General features: G+C 44.2%; 3 protein-coding genes across 4 annotated transcripts; 2 read left to right on the forward strand and 1 right to left on the reverse strand.

The window, feature by feature from the left end:
- The first annotated feature begins 760 nt into the window (after positions 1-760).
- LOC129581687 (U1 small nuclear ribonucleoprotein C-like) lies at positions 761-1165 on the forward strand. The gene has a single exon (XM_055472898.1). It carries the CDS (start codon positions 761-763, stop codon positions 1163-1165), a length of 405 nt encoding a protein of 134 aa, XP_055328873.1.
- A 595-nt stretch (positions 1166-1760) lies between these two features.
- LOC129581947 (39S ribosomal protein L19, mitochondrial-like) lies at positions 1761-3411 on the reverse strand. Its single transcript, XM_055473269.1, has 2 exons — positions 2497-3411; positions 1761-2314 (listed from the first exon to the last, which is right to left on the reverse strand). The coding sequence occupies exons 1-2, from the start codon at positions 2955-2957 to the stop codon at positions 1885-1887; spliced, it is 891 nt and encodes a 296-aa protein (XP_055329244.1). The 5' UTR covers positions 2958-3411; the 3' UTR covers positions 1761-1884.
- A 9-nt stretch (positions 3412-3420) lies between these two features.
- On the forward strand, positions 3421-16629 carry LOC129581946 (tubulin beta-4B chain). 2 transcript variants are annotated; one of them, XM_055473267.1, is made up of 9 exons: positions 3421-3630; positions 3734-3842; positions 4015-4125; positions 4258-4502; positions 4617-4967; positions 5074-5216; positions 5296-5438; positions 5586-5725; positions 16219-16629. In XM_055473267.1, the coding sequence occupies exons 1-9, from the start codon at positions 3574-3576 to the stop codon at positions 16261-16263; spliced, it is 1344 nt and encodes a 447-aa protein (XP_055329242.1). In that variant the 5' UTR covers positions 3421-3573; the 3' UTR covers positions 16264-16629. The 2 variants fall into 2 exon arrangements, with proteins under 2 accessions (XP_055329242.1, XP_055329243.1); XM_055473268.1 differs by lacking the exon at positions 16219-16629 and adding an exon at positions 15767-16135 and having other exon boundaries at positions 5586-5670.
- Positions 16630-17076: the final 447 nt, after the last annotated feature.

Below are 17076 nucleotides of genomic sequence, written 5' to 3' on the forward strand. Positions count from 1 at the left end.
TCTCGTCGTACATTGTATAGTACTTAACTACCCTCCAAAATTATTGCAGAACAGGTGCGTGTCACAATTTGGTTACTGACTCCCGTACACTGTTCAGAAACAAGCCGTATAATTATAGACTATAGAAAGTCTCATGTGTTCTCGATATATACCACGACCGACGGAACTATTTCCGCGAGGAAATGCCACGAAGTGTTTTTCATCTTTTTTAAGATTTGTAATTCTGTCAACTTCCAATAACATTTATTTACGGTTTCGACTGTCTGGAGGAAATGTATTATAATAAACTATTATTCCTTGGTTTTCAGAGTTGTCGATAAACAAGTTATCATTTTAATAAATGTGTTGTTTTTAAAATATTACGTTCATGCATGCAGCTGCTTGAACTTCAGCCTTGCTTCGTTCAGCGCTGGGACTAGCAGCTAGGTACATCACTACATCCTTACAGGTACCATTTGCTTATAGACAGTTATAGTTGTAGGTCGTTGTTGCCAATCGGGTACTCGTTGCGAAAATTCGACGTTTCCACCTGGCCCAGTCGGCCCAAAGTCCCAAGAGTGAAGCCGTCAGGGATCGCTTTCACGACTGAAGTTATCATCCTCCGTATTTGATCATTCCTCGTTGAACACCAGTTCAGTAAGTAATAAGTTGTAAGCAGTTAGTTCATTGTCTCAGCCTTTTCGCATTTCTGTTATAAAACTCATTCGACAGCATCTACTATACCGAAGTGTTCTGACTGTTTTTGATTGCAGGGTAAAATATGGGCCGTTATTATTGTGATTACTGTGATGCGTATCTCACGCACGATTCCCCATCAGTGCGCAAGACTCACTGTAGTGGTCGGAAACACAAAGACAATGTTAAAATCTATTATCAGAAATGGATGGAAGAACAAGCCAAAAAGTTGTTAGAAACAACGCAAAAGGGTCGTCCCGGTGGCGTTCCAATGGCCTTTGGGCCACCTCCGGGAATGGCATTTCCTCCCGGATTCCGACCGCCCGGAATGCCGTTTCCGGGAGGGCCTCCGATGATGCCACCAGGAGCGGGAATGCGGCCGCCGATGAATATGCCTCCAGGGGGTCCGTATCCGTTTCCACAAGGCCCTCCGCCTGGAATGATGCAACCAGGACCAATGCCTGGCGGCGGTGGAATGCCGATTCGCTGAGGATTATCAGCATATGGCCCTCATTCTGCCTGATTCTGTAATTCTGTAGTGCTAGAATTCCTCTGGGAGTTACGTAGTAACTGAAGCATTTTGTAAACGATGCCATTTCCGGCCGTGCAATTTCTCGGGCTTATTATAATATTATTCTTGTATTTTTTTCGTGTTTGGCGATACGAGTGATAGAGCTGCAAGTTTTCGTTTGTACTTTTTGAGTTCTCGTACGCAAAATTAGCTGTTCCAGTGTATAAATGATAAACGTATTAAACCGAATAAGCGTTGAATATGTTGAGATTTCTTGACAAGGCGAAGTATTGGTAAAATCAAGCAAGGTCTCTGATATACCTTGATAAAAGTTTACGTGATAGCCGTTGTTAATCGGACTTGCATTGAGTTAGGTACATCGTGAATTTGCGTATTTCTAGCCGGCAATGGCATGATTTTTCAAAATCTGGGATATTCAGAATATCATATTCTTTAGCCGACTAACAGCAACACTACAGAATAACCTCACCCGATCAGCATTATGTATTGGCTTAATTTGGCTGAACGCTCATCGAAATTTGGAGAAATTATTTAACGGAAGAAACGGATAAAGAACTCCAAACTATGTATTATACAAAACCTGCAGAATCTAAGCTGTGGAAGCTCCATGCACTAATCAGTTCCCCAGAATCGTAAAATTTGCAAGAAGTCACATCGGACTATAAAAAATTTACTGTTCATTTCTCCTTAGGCTTCCGCTTTTCAAAACGCCCATTATTAAATTCAAAGACATCTTTGAACGCAATTTCTTGATCCTCCAGGACAATCTGCTTGCGGTATTTTTTCATCAAATCAAATCTCTCCCACGCATGCGGTGCCATCGTCTTGGGAGTTCTCCTACTTCGCCAGTTCGGCAGATTAACATCAAACACCAATCCCTTGAACGCATACTGCTCCCATCTCGTTGTCCACGGAAGAGGATTCAATTTGACCACAGTTTCATTGAGGGGTATGGGTGCACCTTCTGGATGTGGCTGGTAATCCAAATCGAACGGAAACGTGCTGAATTCCGCCGGCGCATCGCGGAGATAAAACAGCTGATCATCCAAGCGACGCTCCAAGCGCAGCACTTCAATTTTTCGCACTGTTGGATTGTACATGTGATATCTAAGGCACGACAAAAAACAGAGTCAGCATTCACACGAAAATAATTAACGAAATGGATTTTGTGGAAAACAATCTGAGCAACGACCGAAGACCAAAGTCGAAACTTCTCTAGTTTCTAAAACACTCTCAACAGAGTCAATCAGGTAAACTACTACTAAGTACTACTGTACACAAATTCTCACTTGATCTCCACCGCAGTGCCATCTACATGGTTTCTCAGGACGAAGCACGATTCCAGTCCGGGACAACCACGATATAAACAAATCCCCACAAATCGGTTGGTTTTTGTTGGTGAATGAGGATCGGATGTTGTTACGGCCATTATGGATCCCGGATAAAATTCCGGAATGTGCAGCTGAGTTCTTCGACGCATCATATCCTGGCGTTCTAGCTTCTCGGATAGGTAATTTCTCTTTTTTGGATCGATATTAGGCAGAAACTCAGGGTATATAAACCTGAAGCTAGCGGGAATTTCGGGAGTCCGTTGAGAAAGTGGAGGAATTACTTCAACATCTTTTTCGTCTTTCTTTAGGACAGCTCTAGCCGATTTTGAGGCGAGAATGCTTTCAGAGCGGCGGCAAATTCCGACCAGATTGTGCGGTCTGACGAGAAGTACATGCGTAAAACGCTGCAAAGGATTCATTCTTACACCTGAAAGGCTGGATTCTGGTGGAGTCAATGCGTTCCCGGATATCGAAAGATACGCCGTCGGTGAGATTCCTTAGCAAAACATCTGGCTGCGAGCCTGTCTCAAGCGGCAGCCGTTCACAGTTTAAGACCAGACTGCAAACAATCCACATACAGATTCGACAAACCAATTCAAATATCTGTTATTAGTTATTACTGTACTGTGCGACTAACAGGCAAAAGTACCAAAGATAAAAAAACATCCAAAAATGCATAATAATTGAAAAATAAAATAGAAGAGAAAATGAAAACAGTCGCCGAGCCGGCCACCATGGTATCTGTTAACTGGAATTGGAAGTGTGAGCACTGCATTCGTCAATGGTATTGGAAGGACTTTCCAAAGTCGATACCGCCGCGTATGGTATTGAAGGACTTTCCAAAGTCGATACCGCCGCGTAAAACTCAAATTTTTTTCTTTCAGTTATCACAGCACTTCTTCAGGCAACTTCGAAATTTTTGCAGTGCATAGCAACCGCTTTGGTGATCAACGGCCGGCACGTCGTTAAAATTTCGTTGATTTCCACTTTGCAACTATTTTTATACCCTTCTTTTTCTAACACTAAAAATTTAAGATGCGTGAAATCGTTCATTTACAAGCCGGCCAGTGCGGGAATCAGATCGGAGCGAAGGTAGGTATTTAAATCTAGTCAAAGCGCGCAGGAATTCCCAAGTATAGGCCAGATCTAACTACGAAGAGGGAACCGGGCTGCTGATTTATCAGGTTTTTTTTAGTTTTGGGAAGTAATATCTGATGAGCACGGCATCGATCCCACGGGCACTTACCACGGAGATTCAGATTTGCAGCTGGAAAGGATTAATGTCTACTACAACGAAGCAACGGGTACGTACGCCTCGTAGAGAACCATCATCATCCGATAAGTTCGAAATTTGCGGTCTTCACTCTTCCGTAAAAGTTTTTTATCGTTTTCGTAAAGTAGGTCTACTACATTCTAAAAGTCATAAAAAAAGTGTACGGAAATTGAGCGAAAGTTCCAAACAATTTTGGGTTGTAGGCGGCAAATATGTTCCGCGTGCAGTTTTGGTTGACTTGGAACCCGGCACTATGGACTCGGTGCGCTCGGGACCTTTTGGACAATTGTTTCGACCGGATAATTTCATTTTCGGTTAGTAATGTGTTGTAAAATTAAACTGTGCCCCCTTGGAACTTTTCCCAAAGGCCGGGAAGGCTAGGTTAGGTTATGGAAATTATTTTTTTAAATGAAATGGCTTCACTGTCTGTGGCACCGAAATTACAGGGCAAAGTGGTGCCGGTAATAATTGGGCAAAGGGCCATTATACGGAGGGTGCGGAATTAGTGGACTCAGTGCTGGATGTCGTTAGAAAGGAAGCGGAAAGCTGTGATTGCTTGCAAGGATTTCAGCTGACGCATTCGCTCGGCGGTGGCACCGGCTCTGGTATGGGAACGCTGATGATTTCCAAGATACGCGAAGAATATCCCGATCGTATTATGAATACCTTTAGCGTTGTCCCTTCACCAAAGGTACGTTATGTGACTTGTTTTATTTGCATTCTGGATAATAACGCCTGGTAAAATTGAAGTTGGTTGCATTTAGTTTTTGGAAACGAGAAAATTTCTTTTGTTTAAATTACATAGGTGTCAGATACCGTAGTGGAACCGTACAATGCGACCTTGTCAGTCCATCAGTTGGTTGAGAACACGGATGAGACGTTTTGCATTGACAACGAGGCGCTGTACGACATCTGCTTCCGCACACTGAAGCTGACCACTCCGACATACGGCGATCTGAACCACCTGGTGTCGGCTACGATGTCCGGCGTGACCACTTGTCTGCGTTTCCCCGGCCAGCTGAATGCTGATTTGCGTAAATTGGCTGTCAACATGGTGCCCTTCCCGCGTCTGCATTTCTTTATGCCCGGCTTTGCTCCATTGACGTCCCGTGGTTCGCAGCAGTATCGCGCTTTGACTGTTCCGGAATTAACTCAGGTTCGGAACTTGAGTTACTATTTATACATCCTCACATTTATTTCCAAACACTTGATTTGCGAACGTATATTTGATTTCTTCGCTTATGTTGCTTGCAATGGTTTAGCAAATGTTCGACGCGAAAAATATGATGGCGGCTTGTGATCCGCGGCATGGGCGATACTTGACGGTCGCGGCCATTTTCCGTGGCCGCATGAGCATGAAGGAAGTGGATGAACAGCTGCTCAACATTCAAAACAAAAATAGCAGGTTAAGTTCAATTTCTAATAAAGCCACACGTGCGTCGTTAAGCTGGACTCGTAACCATTAATCCTTACAATCTTGGCAGTTATTTTGTGGAATGGATTCCCAATAATGTGAAAACCGCGGTGTGCGATATTCCTCCACGTGGCTTGAAGATGTCTGCTACATTCATCGGAAATAGCACCGCAATTCAAGAATTATTCAAGCGTGTTTCAGAACAGTTTACCGGTAATTTTGATTTAATAAACAGACACTTACATTGCAAGTTTTGTTGCACACGAGGTTGTCAGCCATATTCTACAGTAGTACTAACTAGTCTGTAGTAGCACTTCATCAGCTTAATGACCTCTGATAACTGTTTTATGATTACTGCAGCCATGTTCCGTCGGAAAGCTTTCTTGCATTGGTACACTGGTGAAGGCATGGATGAAATGGAGTTTACGGAAGCGGAATCCAACATGAACGATTTGGTGTCCGAATATCAGCAGTATCAGGAGGCTACGGCCGAAGTTTTGGTTTCGAAGAGGTTGATGGCGCCTATCTAACTCGCTTATCGCTATCTATTTATGTGTTGATTATTAAACCGATTTTGGTATTATTGGTACATTAAAACCCAGCAGTGTGCAGAGTCTTTGTATTAAGAATCTTTAGCCGGAATTCCTCAGTTTCGCTTTGCGTCTCTGATATACATTTCCTTGGCTATGCCATATTGAAATTATCAGCTATTTCTATATTTGAGTCAGGTGTTTGGATAGATATTGGTATTTCTTCTTTCGTTCTGTCTTGGCGCCCATCAGTTCGAACCTTTCCTAAGGCCTAGCTAAGTAAACATGTGAAATTGTGCGAGTTGATATTTCCCAGGTGCTCAGTCCGGGTGTTCGGTACCGACTGGACGGATGTCCTGAACTAACTGACTGGAATTATTAATTAAGTGCCGTACTAGGCGACATGGGTTGGTGGTGACCATTCTGCCTGTGCCTGCGACCCACGACAAAACCTAATTGTCCGGGAGCGCTCTGGCTGGACTGTGCAGTTTGTCCTGCCAGCCGATCGATGCAGGGTTAACCTGTAGATCGATCTTGAGCACAAATGTCCTAATTTACTGTAGGGACTCAATTCTCCTGGCCAGAGATTGATGTTCCCGAATTATTCTTAAGCCAGCGAACAGACGTGTTCCTGGTAAATCTGAAGCAGGTTGCGCAACAAACTGCGAGCAGGAAAGAGAATTTGCTGAATTGCTAAGCATGTTTATGCATACAGTGCACACAAGTCTTGAGCGTAGCTAGAAGCCTTCAGTGCTCTGAGCTTAAAAAGAGTATCAGTGCAACGAACACTGAGAACAAAGGGCGTAGCTGATATCCGTGAAACAAAAGAAGTTTCTCGGCTAGTTAAAAGATTTCAGTGCAACGAGCGTGAACAAACGAGCGAAGTGAAGTGAAAAAACCTAACAATGGAAAATTCGAAAAGCACGGCGTCAAAAGCCGTGCACCGAAGTTTACGCGACAGGCAGTGAAGCAGGTGCAGCAGAGCTGATACCGGATAAGTTTATCGTGCCAATTGGCGTTAAAATCGAAGCATTCCTGAATGAACTGAATGTTGCAGTCCCTAAATCTGGGATATGTGGCAAAGATTTCGTAACTTACGACAATGATGAGGCCAAATGGGAAAGCCGCCGACAGGTTGGCGAGTGTGGTTGAGCACAGAGAGCTGCCACAAAATATTACAAAACTGTTCACAGTTGAAGCATATAAAGCTGCTATGCAGAAGTTTAATGCGCAAGTGCAAGCTGTGCAAACAGCAGCTGCAGATGCGTATGAAAATGCTGGTGAAACGGTGGAAAAGGTTGTCTCTCCTTTGCTTTTGTACAGCATAAAGCAAAGCAGGAAGTTGATAACACGGCTGCCACTAATATCGAAAAAGATATGAATGCGAGTATTATTGATGAAGATGTGCCAACTGGTGGGGTTGAGCCGCTGTCAGCAGAGCCGTTTCAAATACGTAGTACAGTGGCTACAGGCAATTACGATGAGTTGAATAAAACGTTGGATGTGATCCATCCGTTACATGCCGCTGTAAGGCAGTTTACTTTGGATCAAGAGCAGTTTGACAATACGGTTCTGTCATGGGAAAACAGAATTGAGAACGAAAAAGACCTTAACGAAATGAAAGAGATCGCTAAAGCCGGTCTGAATACAACTGAAGAAATGCACATGAAGTTTGTTAAGGCTAAAACGTGGTGTCATACTTTAAGTGATGACAACGATGCCTTGAAGGAGGATGTGAAAAAGCGTGACGATGAAATAAATGATTTAAAAGAAAAAATTAAGAAGCACGATGAAGAGTGCAAAGAAAACGTGAAAAAGTTGAATACTGATATCTTTGATTTACGTACTCAAAACGACAAAAACAAAGATGAAGTGGACCGTGTACGTAATACAAACAAAAACCTGGAAAAGCAGTGCCATGATTCAATGGTCAACAGTGGTAAACTGCAACGTGACTTTATACGTGCGCAGAGAGAACGTGACGATCTGCAAGTTAAACTAAAGGCAGAAGAATCGCGAGTCGATGCAGAACTGAAAAGAACGTGACGACCTTCAAGGTCAATGGATATGCATCGAAGATGAGTTCGATAAAGCGAAAACGCGTGAAAAACGGCTAGCAGAGTGGGAGGCCAGGCTGCAGCAGTGGGAAAACAGTCTGAAAACAAAAGGTGGAACTGTCAGTGGTCAGACTGAATCCGGTACATACGAGTACTTTTGAACGGGAAGCGACCTTTGATGCAGCACCAAAGCTGACATCTGGTCAGCAGTCACAGGCGTATGCAAGTCGTCGGGTGGAGTTTAACGAAACCCAACGTAACCGTGATTATGTACCCGTGCGCGTAAACGACGTCGTACCGTACGAGTTAATTGAACGCAGTATAGCGTTAATGGAGAAATTTGATAAAAGTGGTAAAAGTACAAAAGAAAAGACCCATTACCCGCAAAATTATAAGGGTACACAAGAAAGCGGGAAAGTGGAAAAGTTTATACTTGACTGCGAGCGCTGTCAAGACTTGAACGGTTGGGATGACAAACAGCTAATTGATAAGGCCTTGTCAAACTCACTGAAGGATGATGCGTATCTGTGGTATGCAGACCACAAGAAGAAAAACCAGATAAAGACTGGAAGTACTGGAAGGAGTACTTCTAAGTCACTTCTCATCGGAGAGTGATCCCGCTGAAATACGGCAGGCAATGTACGCCCGTGTATTTACTGACGCGCATACGGTAAACTCATACGTGGATGGTTACCTAAACTGGTTCAACACATTGGGAACAAGTGAAGAAGAGCGTGTGTCAATCCTTATTCAAGGATTAAGACCGCATAGATGGCGCTGGTTTGAAAAGTTAACTGAGTCCAAACCAAAAACAGTTGAAGACGTGTGTACTCAGCTGAAGACGTTTTACAGCTTGAAGTCGCAACAAGTTGAATACAATAACACCAGGAATCAAAACAGCAACAGTTACAGTAATAACGGCAACCGTGGACGCGGTGGATACCGCGGTAATAATAATCGTGGCCGTGGTGGCCGAGGCGGATACGGTAACTACCGCCAAAACTCTTATGAACAGTCTGGAAGTACGTACGAGAAAGGTGACAGTGTGAAAGCTGAAAATACTCAGAATAGCGGCCGACGGCCGTTCATGATCGGCAACGTTGAAATTGGCTTAAATAGGAGTGGAAAAATGATGCCGGTCAGCTGATTTGCTTTAAGTGCCACGAGCTACACCCAGCAAAGTTTTGTACTTTCAAAGGCAAATTCAAAGAGGCGACACGTGAACCGCCCGCGGACGTGTTAGCCCAGCACAACAGTAGAAGAGCGGAAGCCCGAGCAATGGAAGTATGTAAACTTGGCAAGGATGTGCAAGTGAATGCACTATCTGTAGAGCGTATGCAACAACTGTCACAGTTCCCAGATGCAGTAGAAAAGGGTTTGAAGTTGCATTACCAACTCTGGATGCACAAGCTGTGTACGTGATGTTAGCTATGAATGACAATGATGAAGTGAAAACGTTGGTGGATACTGGCGCAAGTATCTCCATTATGCCAATACACATAGCGCTAATGTTGAATGTAAGCATTTTGAAATGCCCAGCGCATGTGTCAGATGTAACGCTTAATACGGCGGCGAATGATATTACCGATATTGACCCATTGTGGTATTGTGCGTATCGAATTGTTTGGAATTGGTTATGAACATGCTGTATTAATCGATCCTAATACAAAGTCGACTTTGTACTACTGGGTACCGACTTTTGGACTGGTAAACCAGTTGTGTTTGATTTCAGTACTATGGCGTTCAGGCCTACTCGTACCGAACCCGCCTTTCCCAGATATCACCCAAGAGCACATTTGAAAATGTTGGATTTTGTGCAACAGCACAGTTTTAAACCGGTATTGAATCCCGGTGCACGTCCATGTCCCACAATACCTGCATGGTTTGATACGGGGCGTGCACTCGAATACTGTAAAGCATTCGACGGAAGTAGTGTGACGTATGACCACTTAAATAGCTGGTTAAACAAAGAGCGGTCGACAATGGCTGTTAAAAAAGCAGAAGTACTACATACTAGTAGTACAAAACGGAATGAAGTTACGCCACAGAAGTCTTTCGCAAAAGCAGTGAAAGGCAATGTTAAGATCTTGAAGAAACCGCAAAATGCGCTCGGTGCAACGTCAAGTTTGCGGGGGTGCGAGCAGCCGCAACAGAGTACGAGTACTCAAGTTTGCGGGGGTAATGCAGATGCGGACGAAGGTATGCTGCCAGAGGGACAGTCAGTTACTTTCGGTAACTCTAAGTTAGCCGAACAGTTAACTACTAAATACCCGGCGAAAGCGTGGACACGCCCGCAGGGGCGACCGGAAAACCATGAGCGTGTGGTCACTGCTGAAGAGTATGCGGACGAAGCGTTTTGGCAAGCGGAGCAGTGCAAATGCAAGGATACCAAGCATTGGTATTACCTTTATAACAACCCGTTGAAAACGACTACTGATTTTGAAAGAGACGAAATCGGGTTATTTCAAGTGTACCGCGGTATGTTATGTCGCAGACGAAGTGGAAGCGGTATCCCAAGAATTTTGGTGCCGTATCAGTGGCAGATGAAGTTAGTACATTCGGTACATCAACGATTCCACGAAAAGAAACTGATACCGAATGAAGTGTCCATACAGAAGTACTTAGTTACTAGGTACTACTGGTTTGATATGTACAGTACTATCAAAGAAGTACTGTCTAAGTGCGCACATTCACCAAAGTGCAAAAGCGACGATGTGTACCGAACAATAGGACAGGAAATGAGAAGCTGGTCAGACCCGCAAGTCCGGGAAGAAAGGGGCGTGGTTGGTGTTGGTCCGTTTCAGTTTATATACACTAACAAGTTTGACGTGCTTAACTCAGATGAATCTGAGGAAGTCGGTGAAAGCTCGCAGAATAATAAAGCACAGCAGAAGAAATTCCGGCAAAGAAAAATATGTACGGGAAACAACGTAAAAATGGGCGTAACCAGTACGAGTACAACTTTGCTGGTCGTCGCATCGGTACAGAAAAACCGAAAGTCGTTAATCAGACTTTAGCTGATCTGAAGTCTGATGCCATCATTGAGGTTGATGGACAAGAAGTAAAATGGTTCACAGCGGAAGTGTGAACAATACCGATAAACGAAAAGGCGCAACAGTGGAATGCCGCCGCATGGAAATTTTCCCGAATAAATCGATTACTGTACATCCAAAAAGTTACGTGGAAATAACAACGCGAATTAAAGGCGCAAATAACGTGCAGTATAAACGCGCTGAGTTGTGTGGAAAGCCGTTATTCTACGATGGTAGTCTGCATACAGATAATGCGCAGATGTTCATCGAAGATGGCGTACTTGATGTGTCGAACAAAGGCACATGTACAGTACGTATAATGAACATGTCGAATGAGCGCGTGAAATTGGATAGGGATACTTCCCTTGGCAGTGTAGAAATGGTGGATGAAATTCTGACATCTGCAGACGCTGAATTTGACAGTGCGTACCACGAGTTGTACTGTACTGACAAAGCACAGTGTGAATGCCGTAAGGCTGAAGTTACTACGGCGGAAGTCAGTACTACGCCGGAGACTGAAGAGACAATCAAGAAAATAAAATTGGGTCCATTGGTGAAATTGGAAAACATTGAACGCCTGTACAAAATACTTCGCCAAAACAAGGAAGTATTTCCAACAAAAGAGAGACCGGTCGGTTGCTGCAATATATATGAGCACCCGGTCGATACAGGTACGAGTGCACCTGTAAGACAGCCACCGTATCGTGTGTCCTTCGAGGACAGAAAATGGCTCCGAGAAAAACAAAGAAATGATGCGTGATGGGATAGATTGGGTTAACTAATTCCCCGTGGGGATCGCCCATATGTATTGTGAAGAAAAAAGACGGCGGCCGACGGCTGACGGTAGATTCCGAAAATTAAACGAAAAACTGCAGGGCAGCAGCTATCCACTGCCAAGAATCGATGACATATTAAACGCAGTTGCGAAAGCGAAAGTATTTTCGAAGATCGACTTAAAGTCAGGTTTCTGGCAGATTCAGCTGAAAGAAGAAGACCGGAAAAAAGCTACAATGGTAGCTGAAGAATTTACGTACCAGTATAAAGTACTTCCATTTGGAATGAAAGATGCGCCAAGCGCATTTCAAAAACCATGGACTTGACTTTAGCTGAATTAAAACATAAGAAAGTACTCGTATTTATCGATGACATAATATGTTTTCGGATACCATAGAAGAGCACTTTCGTGACCTGGCAGAACTCCTTGCACGCTTGAAGGAGTGCGGCTGGACGATCAATCAGACAAATGTGAATTTTCATGGAGAAAATATCCTTTTGGGTCATGTTGTCGATAGTAACGGTATCAGTACTGACCCGGAAAAGCTGGAAGCAGTAAAATCGTTCGGTCCGTTGAAAGACCGCAAGGGAATACAGCGATTTCTTGGTATGGTCGGTTACTACAGACAGTTTATTCCCAAATTTCAGAACATAGCTGAACCGCTTCAGCGGTTAGTCCCGAAATCAGCAGAATTTAAGTGGGGACCGGAACAAGAAAACGCAATGCAGCAGCTGAAAGATGCTTTGTGTTCTGCTCCGATATTGGCGCGCTTCGATGACCAGGCGCCGATACAGATGGTGATTGATGCTTCGAAAATTGCCGTTGGCGCAGTACTCAAGCAGTTTATTGATGGCCACTGGCGGCCGATTGCGTATTTGTCCAAACTGCTTACGCCGACTCAGAGCAGAATATACTTCCCACTCGAGTTGGAAGCGTATGGACTCATTTGTGCGCTTAAAAAATGGCGTCACTTCTTGGCGTATAAAAAGTTTGAAGTGTACACTGACCACGCCGCATTAACGTTTCTTCGCAACATGCGAGATATGCATGGGCGTATTGGTCGTTGGGCATTGTACGTGCAAGACTATGACATGGTTCCCAAGTACATTAAGGGAGCGGCCAATGTCGAAGCAGATGCCTTGTCAAGGCAGACCGGTAACATGCGAGAGCCGGAGTCTAACGAGTCGGATGTTATCCCCGACTACCGCGAAGATGACCAGCCGGATGCGGAAACAGTAGCACAGATCGATGCAGTGCGTAAGAGAAAACCACAAACAAGTACAGTACATTGACGCGTTCAGGGCTGAAGTCCGTTTATTCAACAAAGCAGAGCGGAAAGAAGTGAAAAATAATACGGAAGTCACGTTCGTACCAGAACAGCGCGCACAGTACTGGGTGGAAGAGCAGTCAAAGACCGCGTAATTGCACACTGGAAGTCATTACTCAGTGATCCTACGCAGGACATGAAGCCGTACCAGCGCCGGTACTTGAAAAAAGTTCATTTTGAAACAAGGCGTTGTGTACTATCGGTACTCTGTGAACGGTAAAGACTTTTACCTATTCTATGTACCGTACCAGTGGAGAATGAAGTTTCTGTTCGAAAATCATGACACACAGTATGCCGCGCATCAAGGCATTGAATCCACGTACAAAAAGATGCACGCATACTTTTACTGGCCGCACATGAAAGAAAGTGTGACGAACTACGTGATGTCCTGTGCACAGTGCCAGGCGCGTAATCCTGTTAACCAGAAAACTGCTGGATTTTTACAGCATAATCCGATTGTAAATCCGCGTAGCTGTTGGTCGATCGACGTTGCTAGCAGTTTACCGTTAACTAAAAATGGTAAAAAACACATCATGATCGGTGTTGACTATGGTTCGAAATGGGTTGTCGCACAAGCGGTAGAAGCGAACGACAGTGCTACGCTAGCACAGTTCGTGTTTGAAAAAAATAATTATGCCGTTTGGTGTGCCGAAGAATCTGACGTCGGACAGAGGGTCCAACTTTATGTCAGACATGTTTGGTGAATTGTCCGCCGTCATGGGAATTGCACACGTGCCGGTAGTTGCTTACCACAATATGGGAAACGGGTTAGCAGAGAAACGTGTGGGAGAATTTAAGAAAGCAATATCTAAATACATAAACGATGAGCAAACAGATTGGGATGTGTACCTCCCAGCTATCTGTTTCGCCTTTAACACGAAGCCGGTAAAACGTATTGGCGGTTTTACACCTGCGAAACTGATGTATGGTGAAGACTTGCGTTTACCGCAAGATAACTTCATTCGAAGTATGACGGCGACGAGGACTTTCCGATTCCTGCGCATTTGTTTATTCAGCATTTACAGCTGACATTGTCAGATGCACTGGATCAGGTACGAGCGGAAGAAACGCAGCAGCGTCTGAAAGATAAGATCCGGTACGATGCTAACGCACGAGAAGTTGAATATGCAATTGGCGATCAAGTCATGGTGCGAGCTATGGCGCGTACGAAAGGAAAGCATAAGGCGTTTGAAGGCCTTTGGCGCACCGGATATGAGGTGAAGGCGAAACTGTCGAGTATTCACTACAGAGTACAATGCAACAAAAGGGGAGCAGTGAAACTGGATGTAGTGCACGTATCGCAGATGCGACCGTATAATATGCGAAAACCGGATGAGCCGGAGCTGACTGATATGGAAGATATGAGCGCAAGTCATAAGCCGCTTAAGCCCGTAGAAAAAGAACTCGAAGACGAGATTGAGGAGTTTCCTGTTAGGCCAGAGTTGCCAGAACCGGAAGTCGAGGATGTTCCCGTCGTTCCTGTGAGAACGAGATATGGAAGAAAAGTGAAACAGCCGGACAGGCTAATTAATAAACAGTAATCCCCGAAGTCCCCGGGAACTGTCGTAACCGCCGCGAGACGGCAGGTTAATTCGGTATCTGTATGTTGCAGCACTGTGGGTAAAAACACCGCATTGCAAAAATTCACAGTTGCACATATTTGGATTGATTTTGGGTTCTTCGGTTTTCTTCTCTGTAGAGTGATGATCTCTCTCTAGGAATCTCAGTTTGTTTTGTAAAGTTGGAATTTTTTGTGATAATGCCACCGTATTTTAATCGTGGACGTGGCGGCCGTGCCCGTGCACACTATCGGAATCAGTTACTGCAGGGCCTGTACAGTACTACGCTGATGGCCGCAGGATTTCAAACGCAGCGAGGTGGCTATGGTCGTCGTCGCGGACGATTTGCTGGTAGAAGCCGCGGTGGTGAAGCTCGAGGACGTGGTAGCGCTAACGCTGGTGAAAATGCCTCTGTTCCCACGGACAACTGGCGACGAGCTGGACGAGATCTTGCTGCTGATCCCGAGAATGGACAGAGTGGCAGTGTTGGTAATGTTGTGCGTGATGGCGATGTTGATATGACTGCTGGTGGAGGAAATGGTTCAGTCCCTGCCCATAATTCAGCCAGCTCTTCTACTGTTCCCACTGGCCAAGTAGGTGCTTCAGCAGTTACGAATGATGCAGATAAGGAGCGCGAACGACAACAGCAGCTTCGTCAGCAGATGGCTGTGGATGCCCGCAAGAATGCTCCGCCGTCAACTGGTACTGAGCAGACTCGCTTCTCATTCTGATCGCGCTGACAGTTTCTGCTGATTTTGCGAATTTTCATTAATTTTTACTGAATCCCTGTTGATCTCCGAGTGGATTTTGCTCAGTTTTCCCTTGTGATTTTCGTGCATTTTGCTGACAATATTCCTCAGTGCGGAAGTGGCGTTTTATTTTATTCTCCTGTTTATTCGCGGATGTTTTTTGCTGAATTTTCATCGGCGATTTTACGTTAATTTCAATTGATTTTTGCCACTGAAATTCCTCTTTATTTTTCCGACGATTTTCCTGTTTGTGTTTTCTCCGACTGCCGTTTTGCCAACTCACTTTCTCCTGCCAACTCTCACTTCCACCCCGTCAAGGATCCTCTCCTCATTCACCATCTCACTCAGTCACCCGTGGAGGAGGATCATGTCATTCTCGGACGGAGGATGGATTTTGCCCGCCTTACCCAGTCGAGAGCGTGAGAACTCATTTTCATTTAGTTTTTTATTCCTGTTTTTCATGTTCCTTTCGTTTCTTTTTGTGTTGGGTTCCCCAAAAGCCGTTTGCGGGGGTGACGGAATATGGTGTACAGTAGCAGCGATGTACGTACTTCTATACATCTGTACTCGTACTTGTCGGCTATATTTTTGTACTTTCTCGCAGTTTCTCTTTTGTTTTGGGTTATACTTTTGGCTTTTCTAACCGGACGCGCTTCGCGCCTATATAAGTCCGAGAGTTACAGGATTTTGGTATCAGTTGGTTGGCATTCGGAGTTTGGCAGTGTGAGAGTTTTCTATTAAAATCTATCGTCGGAATGCAGTCAGATTCTCGCTTCGCGTAGTTCGTAGCTTACACATTTTTCTTGGCTATGCCACATTGAAATTATCAGCTCATTCTCTGTCGTTGAGTCAGGTCGGTAGGATAGATATTACGGTATTATCCCTATCGTACTCGTCTCTCCGTCACATGAACGATTTGGTGTCCGAATATCAGCAGTATCAGGAGGCTACGGCCGAAGATGAGGGTGAATTCGAAGAGGAAGGTGAAGGTGGCGAAGCGGAAGCCTAATCTACTCTGCGCACTGTATCTACTATCTATTTATGTGGTTGATTATTAAACCGAATTATTGGGAATTATTAGTACATTAAAACCCAGCAGAAACATCGCATCAGTCTTTGTATTTCCAAGAATCATTTAGCCATGAGATTCCTAGTTTAGTTTTGGGTCTCTGATATACATTTCCGTTTGCATGTGTGCCGCTGTTTTATATAATATTATTTCTATATTTCCGTTTAATGTTTGGTTATGATAATTGGTTATTTGCTTCTTTGTTAAGCTGTCTTGGATATATAAGTACGTATTTGTTTTTATTAATAATTAATTATTCGATTAAACGAATTCTAGTTCCCAGTGAGGACTTGTTTTATTTAGCTCAGCAAAGCAGGGTGTTGGAGCATTGTAATAGTAAAGATATTTCTGAACTTTCTCGAAGCAGGAATTATTATTTACAGCTGCACGTATTAGTGTTATGCATTTATTTACGGATTTTGCATGACCGTCTGGTCACCTCGATCATTCAGCAGCGGGTGGTTCAAAAAGCGCAAGTGGCTCACTTGAGTTTTGTAACAAGGAGCGTTAAGTTGGATAACTTGGTCGATTTCCCAGTCGATAAATGTCCTAAGGATTTCGGCTAACGAACTAGATCCCTGCCGACTGTTGTTTGTTGTTAAACTGTTATTGTTGCTCCATTTTGACGCAATTCTCTTCTGCGTTTCTGCATAGGTTTCTTTTAAGAAAGCGGGACGGCGCAATGATTAGGGAGTGTTTGCTCGGCCTTGCATAAGCTATGATTTATGCACTATAGTGCACTATAGTTGGTTG

Source organism: Paramacrobiotus metropolitanus, unplaced genomic scaffold (genome assembly GCF_019649055.1).
Source record: "Paramacrobiotus metropolitanus isolate TYO unplaced genomic scaffold, Prichtersi_v1.0 Parri_scaffold0000006, whole genome shotgun sequence".
Taxonomy (NCBI): Eukaryota; Metazoa; Tardigrada; class Eutardigrada; order Parachela; family Macrobiotidae; genus Paramacrobiotus; species Paramacrobiotus metropolitanus.